The 20,615-nt window shown below is 41.8% G+C and overlaps 2 protein-coding genes across 11 annotated transcripts in view; both read left to right on the top strand.

The window, feature by feature from the left end:
* Window positions 1–12,832, top strand: part of rab11fip3 (RAB11 family interacting protein 3 (class II)) — a 28,942-nt gene extending 16,110 nt beyond the window's left edge. For 3 of the 9 annotated variants that reach the window (XM_071463695.1, XM_071463699.1, XM_071463700.1), the window contains 10 exons: window positions 3,009–3,212; window positions 5,325–5,462; window positions 6,423–6,458; window positions 6,607–6,700; window positions 6,897–7,141; window positions 7,693–7,774; window positions 7,885–8,022; window positions 8,238–8,393; window positions 8,561–8,701; window positions 8,816–12,832. In XM_071463695.1, coding sequence (XP_071319796.1) covers window positions 3,009–3,212; window positions 5,325–5,462; window positions 6,423–6,458; window positions 6,607–6,700; window positions 6,897–7,141; window positions 7,693–7,774; window positions 7,885–8,022; window positions 8,238–8,393; window positions 8,561–8,701; window positions 8,816–8,929 — 1,348 coding nt within the window. In that variant the 3' untranslated portion in view covers window positions 8,930–12,832. The remainder of the gene's footprint in view (window positions 1–3,008; window positions 3,213–5,324; window positions 5,463–6,422; window positions 6,459–6,606; window positions 6,701–6,896; window positions 7,142–7,692; window positions 7,775–7,884; window positions 8,023–8,237; window positions 8,394–8,560; window positions 8,702–8,815) is intronic. The other 6 variants (XR_011685201.1, XR_011685200.1, XR_011685199.1 and 3 more) reach the window with 6 other exon arrangements.
* An 850-nt stretch (window positions 12,833–13,682) lies between these two features.
* On the top strand, window positions 13,683–20,524 carry telo2 (TEL2, telomere maintenance 2, homolog (S. cerevisiae)). Of its 2 annotated transcripts, none has more exons than XM_071463124.1 (21): window positions 13,683–13,756; window positions 14,099–14,489; window positions 14,575–14,852; window positions 14,964–15,032; window positions 15,511–15,658; window positions 15,785–15,887; window positions 15,968–16,036; window positions 16,119–16,260; window positions 16,407–16,543; window positions 16,669–16,754; window positions 17,138–17,251; window positions 17,365–17,453; window positions 17,551–17,642; window positions 17,794–17,910; window positions 18,009–18,080; window positions 18,191–18,361; window positions 18,443–18,534; window positions 18,635–18,734; window positions 19,040–19,104; window positions 19,305–19,420; window positions 19,912–20,177. In XM_071463124.1, the coding sequence occupies exons 2-21, from the start codon at window positions 14,149–14,151 to the stop codon at window positions 20,031–20,033; spliced, it is 2,523 nt and encodes an 840-aa protein (XP_071319225.1). In that variant the 5' UTR covers window positions 13,683–13,756; window positions 14,099–14,148; the 3' UTR covers window positions 20,034–20,177. The 2 variants fall into 2 exon arrangements, with proteins under 2 accessions (XP_071319225.1, XP_071319224.1); XM_071463123.1 differs by having other exon boundaries at window positions 13,704–13,866; window positions 19,912–20,524.
* The last annotated feature ends 91 nt before the right edge of the window (window positions 20,525–20,615 follow it).

Raw genomic sequence — 20,615 nt, 5'->3', positions numbered from 1 at the left:
ACCGGAGGACGTACACTTTGAGGCTGAACAGGAATGCACTTTCATTCAGAGATAACTGGAAATGTGCACAGTGTAAACTTTGAACACAAATTCCTTCCACCATTCTTCACTGATGCCAGTGCATCTTAGTGGATCATCATTTGTATGGGCTGAAAAGAGACTGAGATCTGCTCATCTTCTCTGAATTCTCAGGTTATGGCATAAGCTGTTAATGATTACAGTAAGTGAAATATCTGTAATGTTTAATGTATCCCTTCTGGCTTTTTGTCACAACGATATTCATCTCTCTTATATTCTTTGGCTTACGGTTGCTTTGGACGGAAGTTGGATTTTTCAATTCCTGTTTGTTTACACGGGAAAATGCCCAGTTATCTGAGTCAACATCACTAGACAGTGTATGTATATTTTGATCACTTTTAATAGGCAGTCGACATGATTATGGATTGAGTGAACAGTAGTTTTTGACTATGGCTATGGTGTAAAGGGTCAACAAAAGGATAAGAATGGAGCCTTTTCAAAGTGCATCTTTCTAAATTGTAATTTTATAGCAGCTTCAGTATTGAGGAAATACTCAGACCCTGGTATTTAATTCCACGCAAAAGACAAAGTAGGACCAGAGTATACTGTGTTTATAACGCACATCATTGATGAGGACAGTAATAAACTGTCTCTGACTGTATCTCAGTCATCCATTATTTTCATCAGCTAAGTAGGATGTGTAGAACATTTAATACATTTTAAAATACTAATCATGTACACAGGTTCTCTCATTTTGATGGGTTAAAGAAATTCGCTTCTTTACTGTGTTCTGATCAGTCTTATTGTTAAAGATGGGGAGCTGCTGCAGATGAGGCCCCTCTATCTGCACGAGTCTTCTTGTTCATATAGTGTTTAGGTCAAACACAAGGGAGGAAATGCAGACCAGTAAGACCTTTGCTGACTGTGTGACCTGTCTCTCCGCCTTGATGACGGATTGGAGTGGTCTGCCTGACAAGGATGTGTTTTGACTTCCCATTCCATGATTGAGCCTTGAATTCCAGGAAGTGTTGAGTTAGCTCTTTTTTTGTTTTCCCTTTTTTTCCCTTTCTGTGGCATGGGCTAATCTGATTCTGTCCTTTTGACTCACTCGTACCATTGCCCCGCTAAGTCTACTGCTGACTGGAACCTAACACTCATACTGTATGACTCTATGACCTTTATATTCTCTCCCTTCAGCAGTCTGTTTACTAAAAACGCGGAAACTCATTGCTGAATTGCCTCCTAGAATGAAAACTCGCTCTGATTTGTCAGTGACTTATCATGCCAGGGAATATCTCAACAGTCTGTTGGTGGAGTTAAGTTTATATAAAAAAATGTGGGCATGTTTCGCTGCCAGACCGTTTTTAAGGGGTTTTCCAAGTCAAAAACAGTTTGCGATTTCCAATGATTTAACATTGATTGTGAGAATATGAAACATGCTAGTTACTAAACTGGGGATTTCCGAATGAACCCTCACTGCTGCCTACAGCCACATACGGCATAGTCAGAGTCGGAGAATATGTACTGGACTGGGGATTAAGAATCTAACAGGATTAGCCTCCCCCACCCCCCTCTGTCTTACCCTGTGTCCCTGTACACATTTGGTCCTTGGAAGGTCAGCAGGACTGTCTGTTGGCCGTTGCTTAGCCTCAAATCTGATTAACCCACTCACTCAGTCAACCCTTTCTGGTACAGCCTCAAGTCTTTTGGGTGGCACAGACGATGCACCATCAGTCATGTGGCGCTGTAGATTGGCAGCTCATTAGGACCACACACTTGGCCGTTTTCAAAGGCCGGACCCTTTTTTTAAATTCTCCAAACGGGAGAGTCTTGGTTTTGTTTTAAATCGGTGTAACCTGTGAAATTTCAGGATTCCACTCTGGTTGTCTGGGGTTTTAACTCCAGTTGCTCCACGGCTTTCACGCCAGGGCAGCGGAGGGCGTTTAAAGATGCGTTCCCTCTCTTCACCGTCCCTCTGTGCGAGGGACCTCAATATGGGGCCAAGTAGTAAGAACCAGAGTAAAGGGTAAGTGGCTTCAAAAATGGTTGTTCTGCTATTTAACCAGTTCAGCCTGATGTTAGTTCAGGACATTACCGCAGCTGAAACTGCATTGTTGACTGATGTAATGAGTGGCCAGAATCATTTTGGGCAACAGTTTGTGATTTAAGATTTTGTTGTAAACAAGTGAAATGGGCTTTGTCATTGTGTGCTGAGAAAGCAAACCTTTGTGCTGATTTGGACATCCTCGTCCTGTGTGTGTGCTTAAGACATCTAACATGTCCTGCTGGACAACAGGAAAGGCTAGCTTTCCTGTTCAATGAAGATCAAGAGGCTCAAGCTCTTGTAACGCTATTAAATTCACGTTGTGTAAGATAACCAGCCACTTATGAAAGCCAAAGTTTCAGCCCCTTCTCTCAGCACAGTTGAGCCTGACCCACATCAGACCCCATGAAAGCTCCTCTGACGTCTTTGCCGTCGTGGTTTTGCATTACCAGAGAGGCACAAAACATTTTGTTTCTGCCAATGCAGACTTTGGGATTAATGTGAATTAACAGATTACCTTTAAAGACAAGTGATCGTTGAACTTGTCCAGATTGCTCTTCTTCCTGGGGGGAAGATTAATTGTACTTGTGTGGGATTTACAGTAGGCTCTAATCATTTCCAGGCTTCTGGGTCCAACACCCCAACCCTCAGCCAGCCTTTTTAGAGCTTGTTACCCAGACACTGTATCTCAAATGCTATTACATGTTTATACCGTTTTTGAATGGAGTCAGAAGATGAGCCTTGTTTGGTTTGGCTGAGATTGTGGTTTCTTAAATGGATGGTTTGTGGCTGTTTATAACCGGTTGGTCGTCCATTTTTATTCCATCTAACCCTGACATATTTTCTTTTATTTTTGGCTAGGACCTAAAATGAACTACATTGTTGTTGTATACGAAAGTGAACACACACTTACTAACACAGTAATCTATCCTTGTGTGTCCCTCAGGTTTTCCCTGAACTCTGAGCTCCATAACCACTCACTGGTGACGGTCATCGGTGGAGAGGAGGAGCACTTTGAGGACTTTGGTGAAAGCAATACCTCAGAGTTGCTACTGCAGAGCAGCAGCGTGGAGGGGACGGAAGGGGAGGCCGACTCCTCTCTCGTGCAGCCCAATGAGCAAATCAATGGCTCCTCACTTCTGTCTCCCAGGTACAAGCTTGTCTTCCCTACACCGGGTCAGGTTTTGACCAACTCTGACAAAAACATATTAAAACATTTTACATTTGTTATGCTCTATATCTTCAAAAATGACTTATTCCTCCTAGAAAATTAGACACCCCAAAGGTTATTTAACTGAGGTGAATATTAATGCAATTTGCACCAGGCTGTCAAATAACTTTCTCTTTATCAACCCTTCCTGATAAGAGGTGTGAGACACTGTTACTCAGCTGCATTGTCCAGGTGCAAATGCCCCTATGTACATTCCTCAGAGAAAATGTTTTTCTTTTAACAAAGACACTGAGGTCAAACATTGATAAGAATTATCTGGAGACGTCCTTCACGCCCCTATCTGCCTCCTTTTCTTGATGAAGGGCAAGATAAATGGAGTGAATACAAAGTTCAGGTTCACTCTCACTGCTGCAAAGATATTGAAAATGTGGACAGGGGATAAATTCTCCTCTAAAACTGCTTCCAAAAAAAAAAAAAAAAAAGAGTAAATGTTTGTCAGTCAAACTGTTTGAGTCTTAAGGGTGGTGTCTGTTGCCAAGCGTTCTGGGTCAGGCAGAAGGTGGATGGGGTTTTTTTTTGCGATGAGTTCAAACACCTAACAAGCTTTGCCTTTGAGCTGTCGTAGTACAGACACAGGTTGACTTTAACAGTGTAAAGACAAACACCATAATACAGCCCACACATACATACATACACTCCTCTTTATGGCACAATTCATTTGTGTTGAAGCCTCTACTGTAGCCTTTTCCCAGCCGGCTCTTTCCTCCCTCCTCCTCTGTTTTCATCAGAGACTCTAAGCTGGATAATGCGTAATTCCCACAAGGGTAATATTTCCGTGATTTGCCTCTCCAGGAAGCTCTTAACAGCTAACTGCCCAGTTTTTTAGCCCATTGACAATATGGAAATAAGCTGATGGTTGAGGCCTCAGAGTATATTCCTACTGCTTTGTAGGAGTCATTCTTATCATTACAGGAAGGCTTACATAACAAAAAGTACTTGATTATATGTAACATGATGTTTGGATATGAACTGGAATGATCCTCATATGTAATATTTGTCTTTATAGAACAAAGTAGTAAAAGGATTCATTTAACTAAATAGGATAAACCTAAGAAGATGATAAGAGGAGAATCCTTAAATTCTATGTTAATTAAATTAAATAGTTGTTATATCATTTTATGTTGTATTTTTGAAATGGGAGAAACTGTATGTGAAAGTCTACATCACATACAAGTTGAGCCTAAATCTGCCTGCTTGTTGGGTGAAAAAAATCAAGAACACACACACACACACAAAAAAAAAAAAAAAAAACCTGCATCCCACAAACTTCACCCACTCAGTGTGAATGCGTCACCATGTTTTGAGCCATTCGTGCTCATTGTTGGCGCATGTAGCACTGCTGCCTACACACACCCCCTCATTTATCTATCTACATATCACAGACTACATCACTGCAGCATTTTTTAACAAAGTCATCCTTCACGCTGTCGGTAGAAAAAGACAGCGGCGCTTACGACCATCAAGTGCCATAGAACGCAACATTTCTGCCTACATTAACAGGAACCTGTGCCAGTTTGTTACATAATGCAGACGTGACTCGCTTTCTGAATGAACAATCAGCTGGTGGAGGTGACGTGAGGAGACAGGACAATCTCCTAACAATGAAATAAGGGACCATGTGTTTAATTTCTGTTATTTTAATTTATTTAGATAAATAATAAGCACTCTGTCAGTTATTTGAGTTCTCTGCAAAGACACCAAGGTTGAATAGTGAAGAATGTTTGCTAGCAGGGGGGGGAAAAAAATCTTATCAGCACTGAGAAGAGACCAACACATTCTTTCTCCTAGAATGTTTTGTTTCTACCCAAACAAATCACAACCACACTGCACAGTCTGTTTCACGTCTCCCTCCCACTGATGCCTTCAAACTTTACTCTTTCAAACTCTTCTGTGGATTTCACTAACACCTCCCACACCCTCAGAGGTGTCCTGTCCCACCTCAGTGCACCACACACCTCCCACCCCCCCCCCCCCCTCTTGTCCATCACTCACCACTTCCTCCTCCTCTTCCTCCTTGTTTCCTCTTTCCAGTGCACCTGCTCCTCTCCCTGACTGCTTTCAGAGCTTCCTCAGGGAGGAGGCGCTGGACTTTTTCTGTAGCCAGTGTCACAAACAAATAAGTCGTCTCGAGGACCTCTCCACTCGCCTCAATTTCCTAGAGATGACTAGGTAACACATCATTCACAACCCACTCCGACTTTAAGCTGTGTGAATGTGTTTGCAGTGCTGAATAGACAAACAGTATCGCGCATGTTCTCATAATGTGTGCATGCTGTGTTGGACTAGCAACAACATGGTGCGTGTTTCGTTATGTTAGCATTTAGCATTTCATGATGCAAAAACTCACTTAAGGAATTTCAGTGGCTTTGCTGCACTTTTTACTTGGTGCCAGCTACTTCTTTCCCCATCGTTACCATCTGTACAAATTATCATTTGTCACTCATACATGATAAACATTTTGCACATCAATTGACTGGTTGTACATGTGAAGTTCATTTGAATGAGGTTGTGGCAATATGAAACAATAACCTCAGGTGTCACAGGTGAGTGGTGTCTGTTTCATTACCTTCATGCTTCATTTAAGTTGTTGCAAAATGCAGCTGGTAGTGGAGTAGAGCTTTTCAAAGAACCCGCTTTTATCGGAACAGACTTGCTGATCCAGGATTACTGACCAGTGGATGTATTACAGAAACTTAGTAACTCTCAAATCCTATTTCACCTATTTACTAACTGTGTAACCTCAGAATATAAGATAACTAACTTAAAAAGCTTTTATTAAAGAACTGACATATAGTTTTGTAAGTTTCTATAATGCAATCTCTTACAGGTCTGTTATAAAAACTAATCCTAGATCAGAACTTGTATAGTTTCATATACGCTGCTGTGTTTGTGTTAGATTGCCGTGATGTGTGAATATTTTCTAGCTTCAGTTTTGTGTGAAATGTAGTGATTCACTAGTAAAGTAATAAAACCCCATCATGGCCCTTGTGTCCTTACTGGGGGTCCTCTGCTATCGAAGAGAGGCACTCTGGGTGAGATAAGAGGACCATCAGGAGGTGGTGTCTCTTTCCTCTATCCTTTTTCTCTTCCTGACCATTTTTCCTGTTGTTCTGTCTCCCCCCCATCCAGCGCTGGTAAGAGGCTGTCCAGCAAGAAAGTAGCAAGGTAAGCGAAATAGTTGCTTTGTTTTCAGTTGGCAAGGTCTCATGTTTCTAGTACGATTGTAACAGATAGTTGTGTTTGGCGTAAGAAAATGTCAACTGGCTCCAGGGAGTTATGTTTTTTTTTTTTTTAAAAACCTCTCCACGTGCAGACATCTGCTTCAGAACAGCTCGATGACTCTGGACACCATGAGCGACTTAACGCGGGACATCCTGGAGCTCGCTGACAATGACATCACAGACAAGGTGATAAAGTTAACTGATCTTTTTCAAAAACACCTGCTTTTACATCCCTCTGGTTACACACATTCATATGTATGAGCTGCCACAGTTTTCACCTGTTAAAATAGCTACATTAGTGCTACAACATGTCATAGTTGATTACTCTAACAATACAGTTCAAATTTTGTTTCGCTAACTGTGAAAGGTTTCCTTTCCCTAGGTGCTCCTCCTTGAGCGTCGAGTGGCGGAGCTGGAGAAGGAGTCAGAGGCCTCGGGGGAGCAGCACGCCCGGCTGCGCCAGGAGAACCTTCAGCTGGTGCACCGGGCAAATGCCCTTGAAGAGCAACTGAAGGAGCAGGAGCTCCATGCTGACGAGCAACTACAGCAAGAGACTCGCCGCCACAAGGAGGCTCTGAACAAGCTGGAGAGGGAGAGGGGGCTGGAGCTGGAAAACCTGCAGGCCAGGTGAGCAATGAGGAAACACTCGACTATTTTTGGAATATCTTTGGCTGTGATGAGAAAATCAGGATGTATTTAATTACTGTAGAACAGATCCAGTAATATCGTGTATAGGAATGGTCCATGCCACCTGTTTTATTAAATAGAATTCTACTTCTTTGCATATTATTTTTATGTTACAAATATAAAAACCAATCTAATTTAGGTGTTTTTGATTCTGGACTTTGTGATCATTGTAACTGGATACTGACAACAAAAACAGTCAGTGTGTGATTCCCTGGTGATTTTTTTTTAGGTTGTGCTTTTTGGTGTGTTTATTGTATTTGACTCAATGGTACATTGAAAACACATTTCATTGTGACGCCAGTGGTTGACATACTGTCTGTTGGAGGAAAAGTGCTTCCATACTGCCACCCTCTGGCATTTACCTGCCACTGAACATAAGCTGTCTTCCTATGGTACAGCATTGTCAGCCTTTAACAAACAGTGCGGCTATAGCAATAGTTACTCTGTGGTTTTTGATGTGAATGTCTAAAAGATTTGCGTTTGTTTCTCAGGCTGCAGCAGCTGGATGAGGAGAACAGTGAGCTGCGGTCCTGTGTCCCTTGTCTACGAGCAAACATCGAGCGACTAGAGGAGGTGAGAGCAACCATATCTCATCTCCTGGTTCGTTTTTCCTTCCTTAGCTTAGACTGCAATCTTTCTCATAAGTTCCCTTCCTCATCGTCTTTGTTTTTTTCGTCTTGCAGGAGAAGAGGAAGCTGCAAGATGAGACAGAAGTCATGTCTGACAGGCTGAAGGAGGAGACAGAGTCGCGCAGGAAGATGGGTGACAAGCTGAGCCACGAGCGCCACCAGAGCCATAAGGAGAAGGAGTGCACACAGGAGGTGGAACTGGTTCCTCTATGTGCAAAATAAACAATGCCCTGTGTCCAAAATATTACAATACAGTGTGAAGTTATACAGCATGACTGTCATTTGTCAAAATGTCCTGTCTGAATTCTGTCATTACCTAAACTAAGTGTTATTGCCCTTTAGCCTTCATTTTGTATGATTCCCAATGACTTTACTATCTAATGTCTCTTGATTTGTTTCTACCACAGCTAATTGAGGACCTACGTAAACAGCTTGAGCACCTGCAGCTGTACAAGTTGGAGGCCGAAGCAAAGAGAGGGCGCTCACCCGGTGCAGGGCTGCAGGAGTATCAGACCCGCACCCGCGAGGCTGAGCTGGAACAGGAGATCAAACGACTCAAACAGGTAGCTCAAACATTTCTGCGTTTTCCTCAGTTCTCTGTCTCGTCGCTGAAGTTTTGTAGCATTTTCTCTTTCTGTCACTCTGACCAGACTATTTTGACATGGAAGAATGACTTAGAGTTCAGCCTGTAACGTTTTATGGTGCATTCCATTTGACTTGACCTCTCCAGGACAACCGCAGCCTGAAGGAGCAGAATGACGAGTTAAACGGCCAGATCATCAACCTGAGCATCCAGGGAGCCAAGAATCTGATGTCGGCCTCCTTCTCCGACTCCCTGGCAGCTGAGATCAACTCTGTGTCTCGCGCAGAGGTACGTTTAGGAAACAGGAAAGATGCACAACATATCCACCGCCAGTTTACCTTTTTATTTGAATTACACTGGGCAGGTTTTTATCTCCACTGACATCTGTCCCTGTGTTTCCAGCTGATGGAGGCTATCCACAAACAGGAGGAGATCAACTACAGACTCCAGGACTACATCGACAAAATCATCGTGGCCATCATGGAGTCCAACCCCTCCATCCTAGAGGTCAAATAGACACCTTGCAGCCAGAGGGCTACTTGAAGTTGCCTTCTAAGCTGTTAAAAAATATTGGAGACTTGGCTAAAAGAAATCTACCAAGAGAGGATGTAAAAATATTAAGACATCATTTTGGTAGAAAAAAAACAACGCACTCAAGTTACCCCTCGCCCCCCACCCCACCCACCCCACCCACCCCAACCCTCCACCCTAGAGAAAACAAAAAAGGAAGAATTTAAGATTTTTAAGAAGTCCATGGCTGTCAGTGAAAAATAAGCTATTTTCAGTTAGATATCCCCTGAGTCTGTACTTGTTTGTGAGTAGTATGTGTTAACCCTCCTGAAAACACTTGGGTTCTGGTGACTTCCATGTATTTGGCTAGAGGGACCTGAGTCTCCCCCCTGTGAGAGTGAGTGAATGTGTAAATGTGTGCAAGAGGTCAGTATCATTCGGAGTAGAAATCTAGCCCCTCCCTTTCCAAAAATAAAGTGTCAATGTTTGATTGAGCTAAAAAATAATAATGATAACGATCAGACAATAATACCTAAAGGCCTTAAATGAAAGGTGATCAAAGGATACGTTCGTTCTACATACCATACATGCCTCGGCTCAGTCAGTGGGCTGTGATGTCCTGATCCAAGCTGAGTCGTGTTTTAATCACTAGAGAGAAAGCCGTATGAAGCTGTGGTCAGGAGACAAGTAGAATTTGTCTTTAATAAGTTAAAAGCTTGCTGTGCTGCCTACCAGGCCCTATAACAGTGTGCTCTGTCCTATATCCAAGTTCAACTGTCTTTCCAGTGAACCCAAGTGAGGGACATTTCTAGGGGTCGAGGATGAGAAATGCCCGGAGGGTAATGTGTGTGTATGTGAGGTGTTAAAAATTTCCTTATTTTTTTCGCTCTGTGTTAAAGGTTTTGAAAAAGCTCGGTGACACGAGAAGGCGTAACAAGAATGACACAGTCGTTCTTGAAAGTCTCAGTCTCCCAAATGAAGGAACCCGGCGGATTTATTATGTGCTTCATCTCATTTATTTTTACAATGAAACAGGGTCCCGGAGCTCAGGTGGGCTGAGACCACAAGTGGAAAATCACTACATTTCCCATCACTCCCTGGCACAAATGTTAGATATCTCAAACTTATCTCACTAAACTTAGACTGACTGACTGTAACTGACAAACTATAACCACCTCATCACTTTATAAACTCTCCAAACACTTGAATTAAGCATGAAGGGAAACAGATGAGTGATTCTGGGAATTGTAGTTTTATTTTTCTAAGTGCAGCTCACCTGATCCCAGTGTTCTCTTGCTGAGTGAAAGTGACAGAGAGCAAGCTGATTCAGGTTACCAACCTTTTTTTTTTTTTTCTCTTTGCTGCACAGGTGATGTAAAATAAATGCTGACAGTCGGGAGGTTGTATGTGAAGAATCAAATGGTTGTACTTTGCACTAAGGTTTGTTTTGATTTCTTTATTGTTGTTGATAGAACTGTTAATTGTGGAGGGATCAAATGTAAAATTGAAGATATTTTGAAGCCCATATGAAGATGATAGCACGTTGGATTTGTGGCTACAGACACACCAGCAAAGTTGGGGCTGGTGTGAGCTGCAGACATCCCACTCATGCTTAAGCAGAAGAAAAAAACATCACACTATTCTTAATGCCATGTAGAACTGGAAATATTCAAGAATACTACAAAAGATTAGTTTTCATTTAAATACTGTATTTTTTCAGCCATCGGGATTCATCTGAGCTTTTTCCCTGGATATTGGCCAGTTTTTTTGTTTTTTTTTTCCAGACCTGATCTGCATATTATTGAAGAAAAATGGCAGACTTTGGTAGCAATAATGCTTGGCAAGAAAGTGGACGTTGGTGGAAGGCAGATGAAACGAACCTGCTCTCTATTTCCTCTGCTGAAGCAAACATCTGCATTTTCAAAGACTGATTTTTGGGCTGAGGCCGCGTTTATCGGTACTGTGCAGCCTCAGTGCTTTTGGACATTTCTTTCTGACTGTGAAACTGAACATAAAGCGTCGGATATACCCGCCAGATATCTGGACAGATTTATATTTGAAGTCGAGGAGGTTTCTTTTTTTGTTTTTTTGTTTTGTCCAAACAGCACGGCGTTCTTTACCAGTATGCTAAGAAGAATTCCTGTTTTTCACCCTGTTCACCTCTAAATCTCACTGCTCTTCTTCACCTGCCACTCCATGGAAAAATGGCCTTGGATGTAAATGACTTGTACATGTAAAGTTTTTTCTACACTCATTCTAGATTCTAGGTATTTTTATAGCCAGGAAAGAAAAGAACATTTCTTTTTCTTGTCTTAAGCTGAGAGACAGCTGCCTGTATTCTTCTCTAGCATGTAGCGTGTACAGTATCTGTTTTTTTTTTTTTTTTCTTTTCTCATTTTCAATCACATGCAGATATTTATTCATCATTCAACACAAACAACAACTCACACTCTGTGATCTGTTCTGCTGAAAATATATTTGTACATTTTTGAACTCACGAGGGGAGATCACTAATTCACAGTGAATGAGTCTGTGGGAGAATTTATTGAATTAAGACACGTTTAAAGCTGAGGTATATTGTCCTTGGGCGAGTCTCCATCATGTGAAACAGCTTGAATGCGAGCTGCTCAGAATGGTCGTTTGTTGAGGTCGTCGCACTCTTCCATATTGCTGATGTGGCTTCGACCTCTTCAGGGGTTGGACTTTAGATCTATGGCAGAATCTGCAGTTTCTACTGTTGTCTTCCCAGATGGAGTCAGGTACTGCATGGAAACACAGATTTTTATTGTATATCTCTGATTCAGTTGTTTGATCTATGTTTTGACTGACAAATCATATGCTATAATATCCATCAGTGGAGCCGTAGGTTGTGAGACCTCATAATGTCAGCAGATGACACCTAAAACCTCATATCCAGGCTTGCTGAGTTCAGCGTCCTGCCTTTTAGTGTAAGTGGAAGTTTACCCCAACAGATTTAAAGCTTACTTCTTTAGAGTAATGAACCATTTATGCTTTACAGAGAGGAAACGGGATGACACCTGAACACAACAGGCTATATTACAGTTAATTATCTCCCTGCTTCGTGTTTTATAATCAGCTTTTGACAGATAGTTTGAGGACTAACACGACTGGCGACAGAATAACTAGACAGGTGAGACCACAGAGCTGATAAAACATTCCCTCTTAGCAGAGCTGAAGGTGATTGCACTTTAAACAGATCCAATTTCTCCATCTTAACTCCTGCTTTCAAAATGACCAAAGACAGACATTTGAACCTAAACTGATCATTTTATCTATCAGGGTCCGTTATAACGCTTTTGGTAACACTTTTACTGTTCTACTAAATCATAAATTGACAGATTCTCAGCTTGCCCTGAAGGAAAAAACAAAAGAAACTGGTCTGCTAGTCTAACACTGTGCCTCTGTGTCTCAAACTTTGCCTCTAAACTAACCTGATGATGAGCCCTGGGAAAAGCACTGACCACATGACTGTCAGTTTGTTAAATTATAACAATGAAACCTAAACTGTAAATATGAATTGTCATTTTTGTGAATTTTTTTTCTCTCTCTCTCTCTCTCTCACGCTCACTTCCAGTGTCCAAAGAAAGTTTGCTCAAGGCACAAACATCACTACTGGGGTAGTGCATGGCTTGCCATTATGTGACATGGGAAGATAAAAAGAGGATATTGTAGAAAAGAGAAATTGTAAAAGTTAAATTTATTCCTATTTTCAAAAATAAATGTATAAATTATAACAGTATTGGTTACAGCTGTATATTATTTTTGAAGATCCCCAAATGATCTAATCCTAATTGTTACTGGGGAAATATCATTTCTGTCATTGTAAAAAGAGAAAATTTAAAGGTAAGCAGTGAAAGTAAGATTAGAAAAATAAATGGAATAAAAGTACCCTGTGTTGGCTCTGTCGTGTTTTTTTTTTTTTGTTTGTTTTTGTTTGTTTTTTTTTTTGTTAGTTTTTTTGAAAGTACATACATTTTACCATGTGTTTGCTTATTGTGCACACGTACTTTATGGATTTTGGAGCTTCTCACAGAAAACAAGCTTGCTCTTTTACCATACATAGAATTAACACAATTACTTTGACAGAAGAAAATTGAAGGTGTCCATTGCCTTCGCTGTGACTGGCAGGATCTCACATGGTAAGTCACCTGAAGCTGTTTTAATGTTAGAGCCTGGAGGTGTTCAGGTCCCTTCATTTGGCCTGTGAACATCTCCATCACCAGATACCTGTTCCCTCTGCCTCCCACCTATCAGCCACAGCTGCATGGCTCCTCAACCACTCCTTATATTTATTTTGTTGCCAGTCTTATAGTCCTGTTAGCTCTCGCAGTCAAAAACCCACAAATAAGTTTTGTCAGGCTTGGTTTGAAGAATACATGAGTCAATTTAGGTAAAGGTCAGACAGAAAGTTTGATTCCAAGGCAAACACGACAACATCTATGTTGAAAATAAAAATGCTAATTGTTTTACTGCAGCGCCTCCTGGTGATCAAACAACACCAGATTTCTTAAGCTTTCACTAGAGCCCATCTTCAAAGTCTAGTTTTCATACATATTTAGTTTTTTTTCCCCCCGAGTTCCTTAATTGATTAATTAACCGATTTCTTAATCGATGTATTAAGTTATAAAGTGACTATGACACAACAAGCAACAGGAAATGAAGAAGTGTTACAAAAAAACGTTGGCTTCTTGAATGCCGCACCCGGTCAGACTGTCACCGGAACCTTACGTCTCCTCCTTGCTCACCACGAACGTATTTTGACGGAGCACACGGAAGAGCCCAGCAGGCGGGTTGTCACAACGTAAAGTGACGGTGGGATTTGCACATTTCTGCTCGAAAAGCAACGTTTTAATGTCACAATGTAAACTGTGTCCGCAGTCGCCATGTACATTTCTGCTGTGTTATTTCATGACAATTCTCAGGTGCGTATCAGTTTCGACAGACTGACGGTTTAAGCTAATTCCAGTGGATGTTTACGCATGTTTGTTTGCTTCACCTGGGCAGCTTCTGTATTTTCAAACCTTGCTCTGATGAAAATGAACCTCTGCCCTCAGTGACTGTTAGCAACAGTCACTCTGTTTGGAGATGAATGCCTTCACAGAAACTTAACTGCTGTTTTTGGGTAAATTGTCCCTTTCATTTTTTTTGTCTTAGAGGGAAACCCACCTGTTAATCACCTCAAAACTTCATACTACTACTTCAAAATGGAATCACTCTCCTCTAACACTGAGGTCCGTCTAGTGGTGGCCCAGTGTTTCCGGACGCTCGCCACGTCCACAGAGGACAGAGACATTATTGCTGCTCTTCAAACACTCCACTCTTACTTGGATGAAGGACCAGAGAGTGCAACCACTGCAGTCCAGCGGGCTGAGTTCAGGAGAGCTCACTACAGCCGCACCCTTCAGTTCCTTGTCAGCAACATCCAGGCGGACTGGTTGCACAGCCTCACTGCAGCCCAGCGCACAGAGTTATGGGATGACCTGTTCCTACACGGCCCTCCAGAGCAGGCTCTGCTGGTGCTGATGGAGGGAATAGGAGCGCTAAGGTCGGTGCTGCTAGAAGAGGAATGTAAGGCATGTTTGTCATGGTGCCCATTCATCAATTACTATGTCATTGTCTCTTTTCTGCAGACCCAGCACAAATCTGGACCACCTGGTCAGCGTCACTGAGAAGTTCCTTCAGAGTGGTCGCCTCGCTGACCTGCTGTGGTCGTACTGTCTGGAGGCAGCTCCCTCTGACTCCCAACAGCTTCGAGAGACTCTGCTGGGGCGTATAGTGGCTCTGCCGGACCTAACTGCCAACAAATTACATCCCAACAACAAACCCCTCTTTCTTCCTCAGCAGTACTACCCATTACTTGCCACAGAGATGCTCACTGCCCTGGAGCGGACCTGCAAGGCCCTCAAAGGTGAAGGACATCTGTTAAGCACTTAGCAATAATGAGAGATTATATAAAAATGTATGACATGTCAGGATAAACTGTAATTTCTGTAATTGTTTGTTTGTTTGTGGGTGACAGGTGGCACAGACTGTTCCTTATCTTTTGTGGCTCAGACTCTTGGAAAAGTGTGTATCCAGGGGCATAGCGGTGAGTTTATTTACTGTGTGTACACAATTTTGAAGTTGTACCTCTTTTTTTTTTTTTTTTTTTCTATATCGCCTCCAATAGCTTTGCTGCATTCACACTGCAGGCCCCATGGTTCATGGGTAGCTCCATTAGCTCTACCAGTGGAACTTACATAGTGATAACAATGTTAGAAAAAAACTAAAAGTGTCATAGACAATCTTGATGAGGTTTGAAAGGCATAACTGTTGTCAATGAAATTCAGTTCACCAGTAAGAAAATAAAGAAACTTTCAGGGGCTGTTGACATCTGATTATGGTGAAACGTTTAGTCATACCAGATATTTCTTGGCTTTCCGAGTTTATCAGCAATCACACATAAATGATGCTTTTCTTTCATTAGTTCTATAGGAAATTAATGGGCTCCTTGGTGTTTATTGCAGCATCCATAGTGACACAGAATCCCTTACCTCCTCCTCTGGCTTTTTTTTTCCTCCCCGTAGATTTGGTCCTGGCAGTTATGGCTCCTTGGCTGTCTGCCTCCACATGCTCAGACATGGTGTGGCAGAGGGTTTGCTGGAAGCTGCTGGAGAACGTTCCACAGCGATGGATAGAGAGCGTGCTCACTGGATTGGTGCAGGCTGTCAGTGGGTAAGCTGGTTATAGTTTCAGTCAGGTGGTCATGTGAGTTTAAACAACCAGTAGTTTATCCGGACACTAGCTGTCAGATTTCTGTCTGCCTGTAATGATCCAAATCTCTTGCCTCTTTTTCTTCAGGCCTGATGTGTTGGGACGGATTATTGGGAATCTAGTGTTAACAAATAAAAAGGCCCAGTTTGTCATGACACACAAGCTGCTGTTACTACAGTATAAGTATGAGGTAAGAAGATAACTTGCAGCCTGAAAGTACATCATATGTGTATTTTGTAAATATCATATGAAGCATGTTTTTTTTCACAGACTCAGGTCTTGAGGATTGTTCTGGGTTATCTTGCAGCAGACAGAGAGCGAAGGCCACTACTAATACAGGTGAGTGCATGGTATGTTCAGCAGCCTAATGATACCATGTTAAATGCAGTGATTATTTACATGTGTTTGTGTATGTTTTCAGGTGTTACGGTCTGTGTCCCAGGCCTGGGCTAACCCCAGTGCAGTGAAACACACACCTCTAGAGCAACAGTTGTATGTTAGCAAGGCCTTACTGCTGAGTGTGAGTCTGCTGAAAGACTCTGAGCTACAGGAGCTACGCTCAGGTGTGATTCTGTCAACTTGTGTTATCATGCATCTCCAAACATGAGTTAATAGGTTTTCACTTAGCAGCAGCAGCAACTCTAATGCAATCCTATAAACTGAAGGAAATTGTTGCTTCTCCTCTCCTGTTGTGTGTCTCCTCTTTCAGAGTTACTTCAGTGCATGCTGGGTGGCATGCAGAGCCACCTGGACAGCAGTGTGGTGCGCATCAGGCGTTTGGGCATGGTGGTGGGAGAGTGCCTGAGCTCTTGCATGGATGTCAATGGAACCAAGCTCAAATTTGAGGTACAGTCGATGTGTAATTACTAATCAGCGCAGTTGGCTTCTCAACACATTTGACTAATGACTTCACTGAAATGCCATTGTTAGACCCGCTGTCTGAGTTTTCATTGTGCTGTGTTGTGTTATAGTACGATCAGGATGAGGAAACTCAAGAGCTGCTTTCTCTCATGATTCCTGTCACTAGTGATGAACCAGAGCCTGAGCCTGCAGATAGGTAGGTGTTAAACATCACTGTAACTATTACTTAGCCCATTGATCATTTTATTTAAGTGATGAAACATAAGGTCCACTCTCATCAATGGTCCTAAGAAGGTGAAACACTGTAATGCACTGTGCCTACAATTAGGAATCTTTCAGTATTGTCTCCAAAAAAAAGGGAAATGAGAAATTACACCATCACTGTGTTGCAGATTGCTCACCTGAAATGGTTCCAAAAATAAATTGTGCTACATTGTGTTAATGATATTTTATAGTTTTAATGTAGAAATATCATTATTATATATTATATTATTTTCCTTGGCCAGCAATTGGCCAAATCCCATAAAACCTAGTCACTATATGTCATTGATTTTATGTAATGGGTTGTGTCATCTGCAGAGTTGATAGTCCTCAAGAAACCAGGGAAGTGACTCCATCTACTGAGAAAGTATCATCTCAAAATAAACCAGCATCGCAGCCATCAAAAACTGATCCAGACTCTGACCTGGATAGGTAAGTATAAGTAAGGTTAGATCCCCTAAAGTATTGGCAATTTTTTTTTTTTTCTTTTGTATTGGAGGGATTATTGAAGGGTATCATTAACTGCGAGTCTGTTATCGATCCAGTGATGATGAGCTCACTCCGTACGATATGTCTGGAGATCAGGAGATCAGTCAAGCTTCCCCACCTCGCTACCTACGCGACTGTCTGGAAAGTACGGCTTCACAGATCTAATCTTTGGGACTTAAGTGATCATCTAATTCAGTTGTTGTGTGACTAACCAATATATTATTGAATGTCAACCCATTCAGCTTTGATGTCATCAGAGGACCCGGTGCGTGTGGAGCTCAGTTTGAGAGTTGCTGAGAGTTTGGTGAGGAAGAACGTCTTTGCGACCAGAGAGGTAAAAACGTTTACGGTGCCAAAAGGACAGAGATTTGAATATTTCTTATTGAGGGCCTCTTATTCCTTCCAGTACATGATTTTTCTTAAAGCAAATATTACAGATCATTTTTCATATTATGATTCATATTTATTCGTTGTGCCACTTTCAGATCAGTGTGCAGCTTACCAAAGTGCTTCTTCACATGGAGAATAAATACAACATAAATGGCTTCCTGAGTCTCAGACAGGCAACTATGGTGGCTGTCACTGCCACTGACTGTATCTCTGTATGATCTTCCACCTTATTTTCCTTAATCTGTTCAAAATTAGTGTTCAAATATCCATTCTGTCTTTTTTCATAATGTCTCTTTGTGATATTTGACAGGTGACTCAGTATTTGACCACAGAATTTTACTCCTTGAACTACAGTCTTCGACAGCGACTGGATATCTTGGAGGTGAAAAAAACAAGTGTTTCTCCACTTTTGATAATGGCTGTGTACCTTCACCAAATAAATGTATTGATTGACTTGATCTCTTTTGATGATTGCTACAACTGGATTATTAGGTCCTTGCTCTGGCAGCTCAGGAGCTCTCTAAACCAATCACTGAAAGGAGAGATCGGTCCACTGGCACTGCTGCCAGCACTGATTTGACTGCATACCCTGGTGACAACCCAGTCCACTGGCGACAAGTAGTAGAAAAGCGCATTCAAAGCAAGACCAAACGCCTCAGTAAGGTAAGTAAGTAGACATTTTCATCTGCCTTTTCAGTGAAGGCTGAATCCTGAGCTCTACATTGATTTCTCTCGTTGCTGCAGGGTGCCACACAACCTCCAGCTAAGGCCACCGCTAACCGTTATGCACCTGTTGCTGGACACTTCTTTTTTCCACTGCTCAGGAATTATGACAAGTGTGTTCTTTTCTGCAAATTTAAAAGATCAACATTCATAGTTTTTTTATGCTTAAGTGTATTCATTTTAAACATGAAATGTAATGTTTTTTTCTGCTAGGCCTCAATTGACCTTTGACCTGTTGGGCAGTGACCACCTGGTGCTGGGAAGGTTGATCCACACCTTGGGTCTTTTCATGCATCTGGCAATCAACGCACCGGTAGTTTTATCCAACTGTTATGCTATGAATGATCTCATTAAATGACCTCAGTGAAGAGCTTGATTTTAATATCAATATGCCAATATTTTAGGTATGACTCCTGATGCAGTCATACAGTGTACATATATATATATATATTTCAAAACATTAATGACTTAATGACTGCTCATTTATAACCTAGCTGGAGAAGTTTTAGTTTAGATGCTGTAGCTTTTAAGTATATATCCTGTATATTTCAGGATATCAGTATATTATGATATTACAATAACCCAACCCCACATGTTTTTTTTAATTTTTTTATTCAGATAGCTGCACAGATGGGTCGTGCTTTGCTGGACTTTGTGTGGGCTGTGCGCTACCATGTTGACCAGTAAGTATAATGCATGTGTTTTTCTCAGTGCAAATTGAGGTGACTGTGAATCTGAAGAAGACACTAGTGATCATCAACAACACTGTAGTGTAGTCTCCCTGCTACTAACCAGGCTTTTTACCATCAGTATTAACTGGGACGTGCTGTGTTGTTATGCTCTTCAAAACTGAGCTGTAGTCTGAAACATGTCTGTGTTAAAGGATGGTGAGACGAGGCGTCCTCTTCGCTGTCTGCTCTGTGTTTCTGAGCATGCCCAGTCAAAACCTGCTGTTGGATCTCAGTGATCAGCTGTTTGAGACCAGAACTTGGCTGGCAGGTAAAAAAAAAAAACAAAACAAAAAACTGCTGGAAATAAAGGTGAAATAAGGAATCTGTTATTTTCTTCTTGGAACCTTGACATAGAAATAATTGGATTTTAAGTGTTATAGATATATTTGATTAAAATGTGAAAATCAGCCAGAGCTGTAATAGCTCTAAGTTATTACAGGAAGACAATGTCAAACATTAGTGTTTAATTTAGAATTTCTGTGTGAATAAAGCAAATAGTTTATATGTTGCTAATAATAGATTAACCCTAAAATACACGATACTTGTAAATGGACTCGCACCTGCATAATGGAATTCTGTCATGGATGTCCCCTCAGTTACACACAGCCATGGATACACAAACACATACAGCACACCCAGACACAGCTGGACTGAACATTTCTGGGAAGTAGATGAGGAACCAGGATGTCCTGTACTACACAGACTGCCCGTGACGTGATTGGCCCATCAACTCATCAGTTGTTTTGTTTGTACTCACAGATGTGGCTGAAGGAGACCCTGATGCAGATTGCCGGAGTCTGGCTGTCCAGAGTCTGGTGCTGCTGGATAAGAGCCTGAAGAAACAGCTACAAGACCCACAAGCACTTAGTCTGGAATCATGAGCACAGCATCAAGAATGAACAATGAAATGCTGTATGTCTCTGTGATGTGGGGTGGGCTTTACCTTACCTCCACCTACGCACTGGTCTGCACAGAGCCTGGAGACTGGAGTTTGGAGGTCGATGGAAATGACATCCCGGATATTTGCTGGCAGAGGGTCTGGCCGGGTGGTAATGGATGATCCGGGACACTGAAGGATGTCCTTTTAGCTCAAGAGCTGCTTGCTGCAGGTGCTGCAGAAATTCTTTCATATCCTGGAACACAAAGTCAACCAGAGGAAAAGGAGGGCACATGTCTTCTCACACGTTTCTTAATGTCTTTCTGCATACCTAAATCACGCACACACACACACACACACACACACACACACAATTCAATATACTTTATTGTTTACATAAACATTCTCTGTATAACTTATGAAGCAGATAAAATATTAATTGAATGGAGAATTGGATGCCGTTTGTGTCCACCAATAAAATGTACTTCATGAGGATATCCTTTTCAGCCTCTTTCCTGTACTGGCACATCTCTCCATTCTGTGGTTGTTTGTTTGCAAAGGACATCCTGTGAATATTCACGTGCAT

The sequence above is a fragment of the Trachinotus anak genome, unplaced genomic scaffold (genome assembly GCF_046630095.1).
Source record: "Trachinotus anak isolate AG129_WGS33_773 ecotype Australia unplaced genomic scaffold, CSIRO_AGI_Tana_v1 ptg000025l, whole genome shotgun sequence".
In the NCBI taxonomy this organism is placed as follows: Eukaryota; Metazoa; Chordata; class Actinopteri; order Carangiformes; family Carangidae; genus Trachinotus; species Trachinotus anak.
The sequence above is the reverse complement of the archived record's forward strand: the minus strand, read 5'-3'. Positions and strand labels throughout refer to the sequence as shown.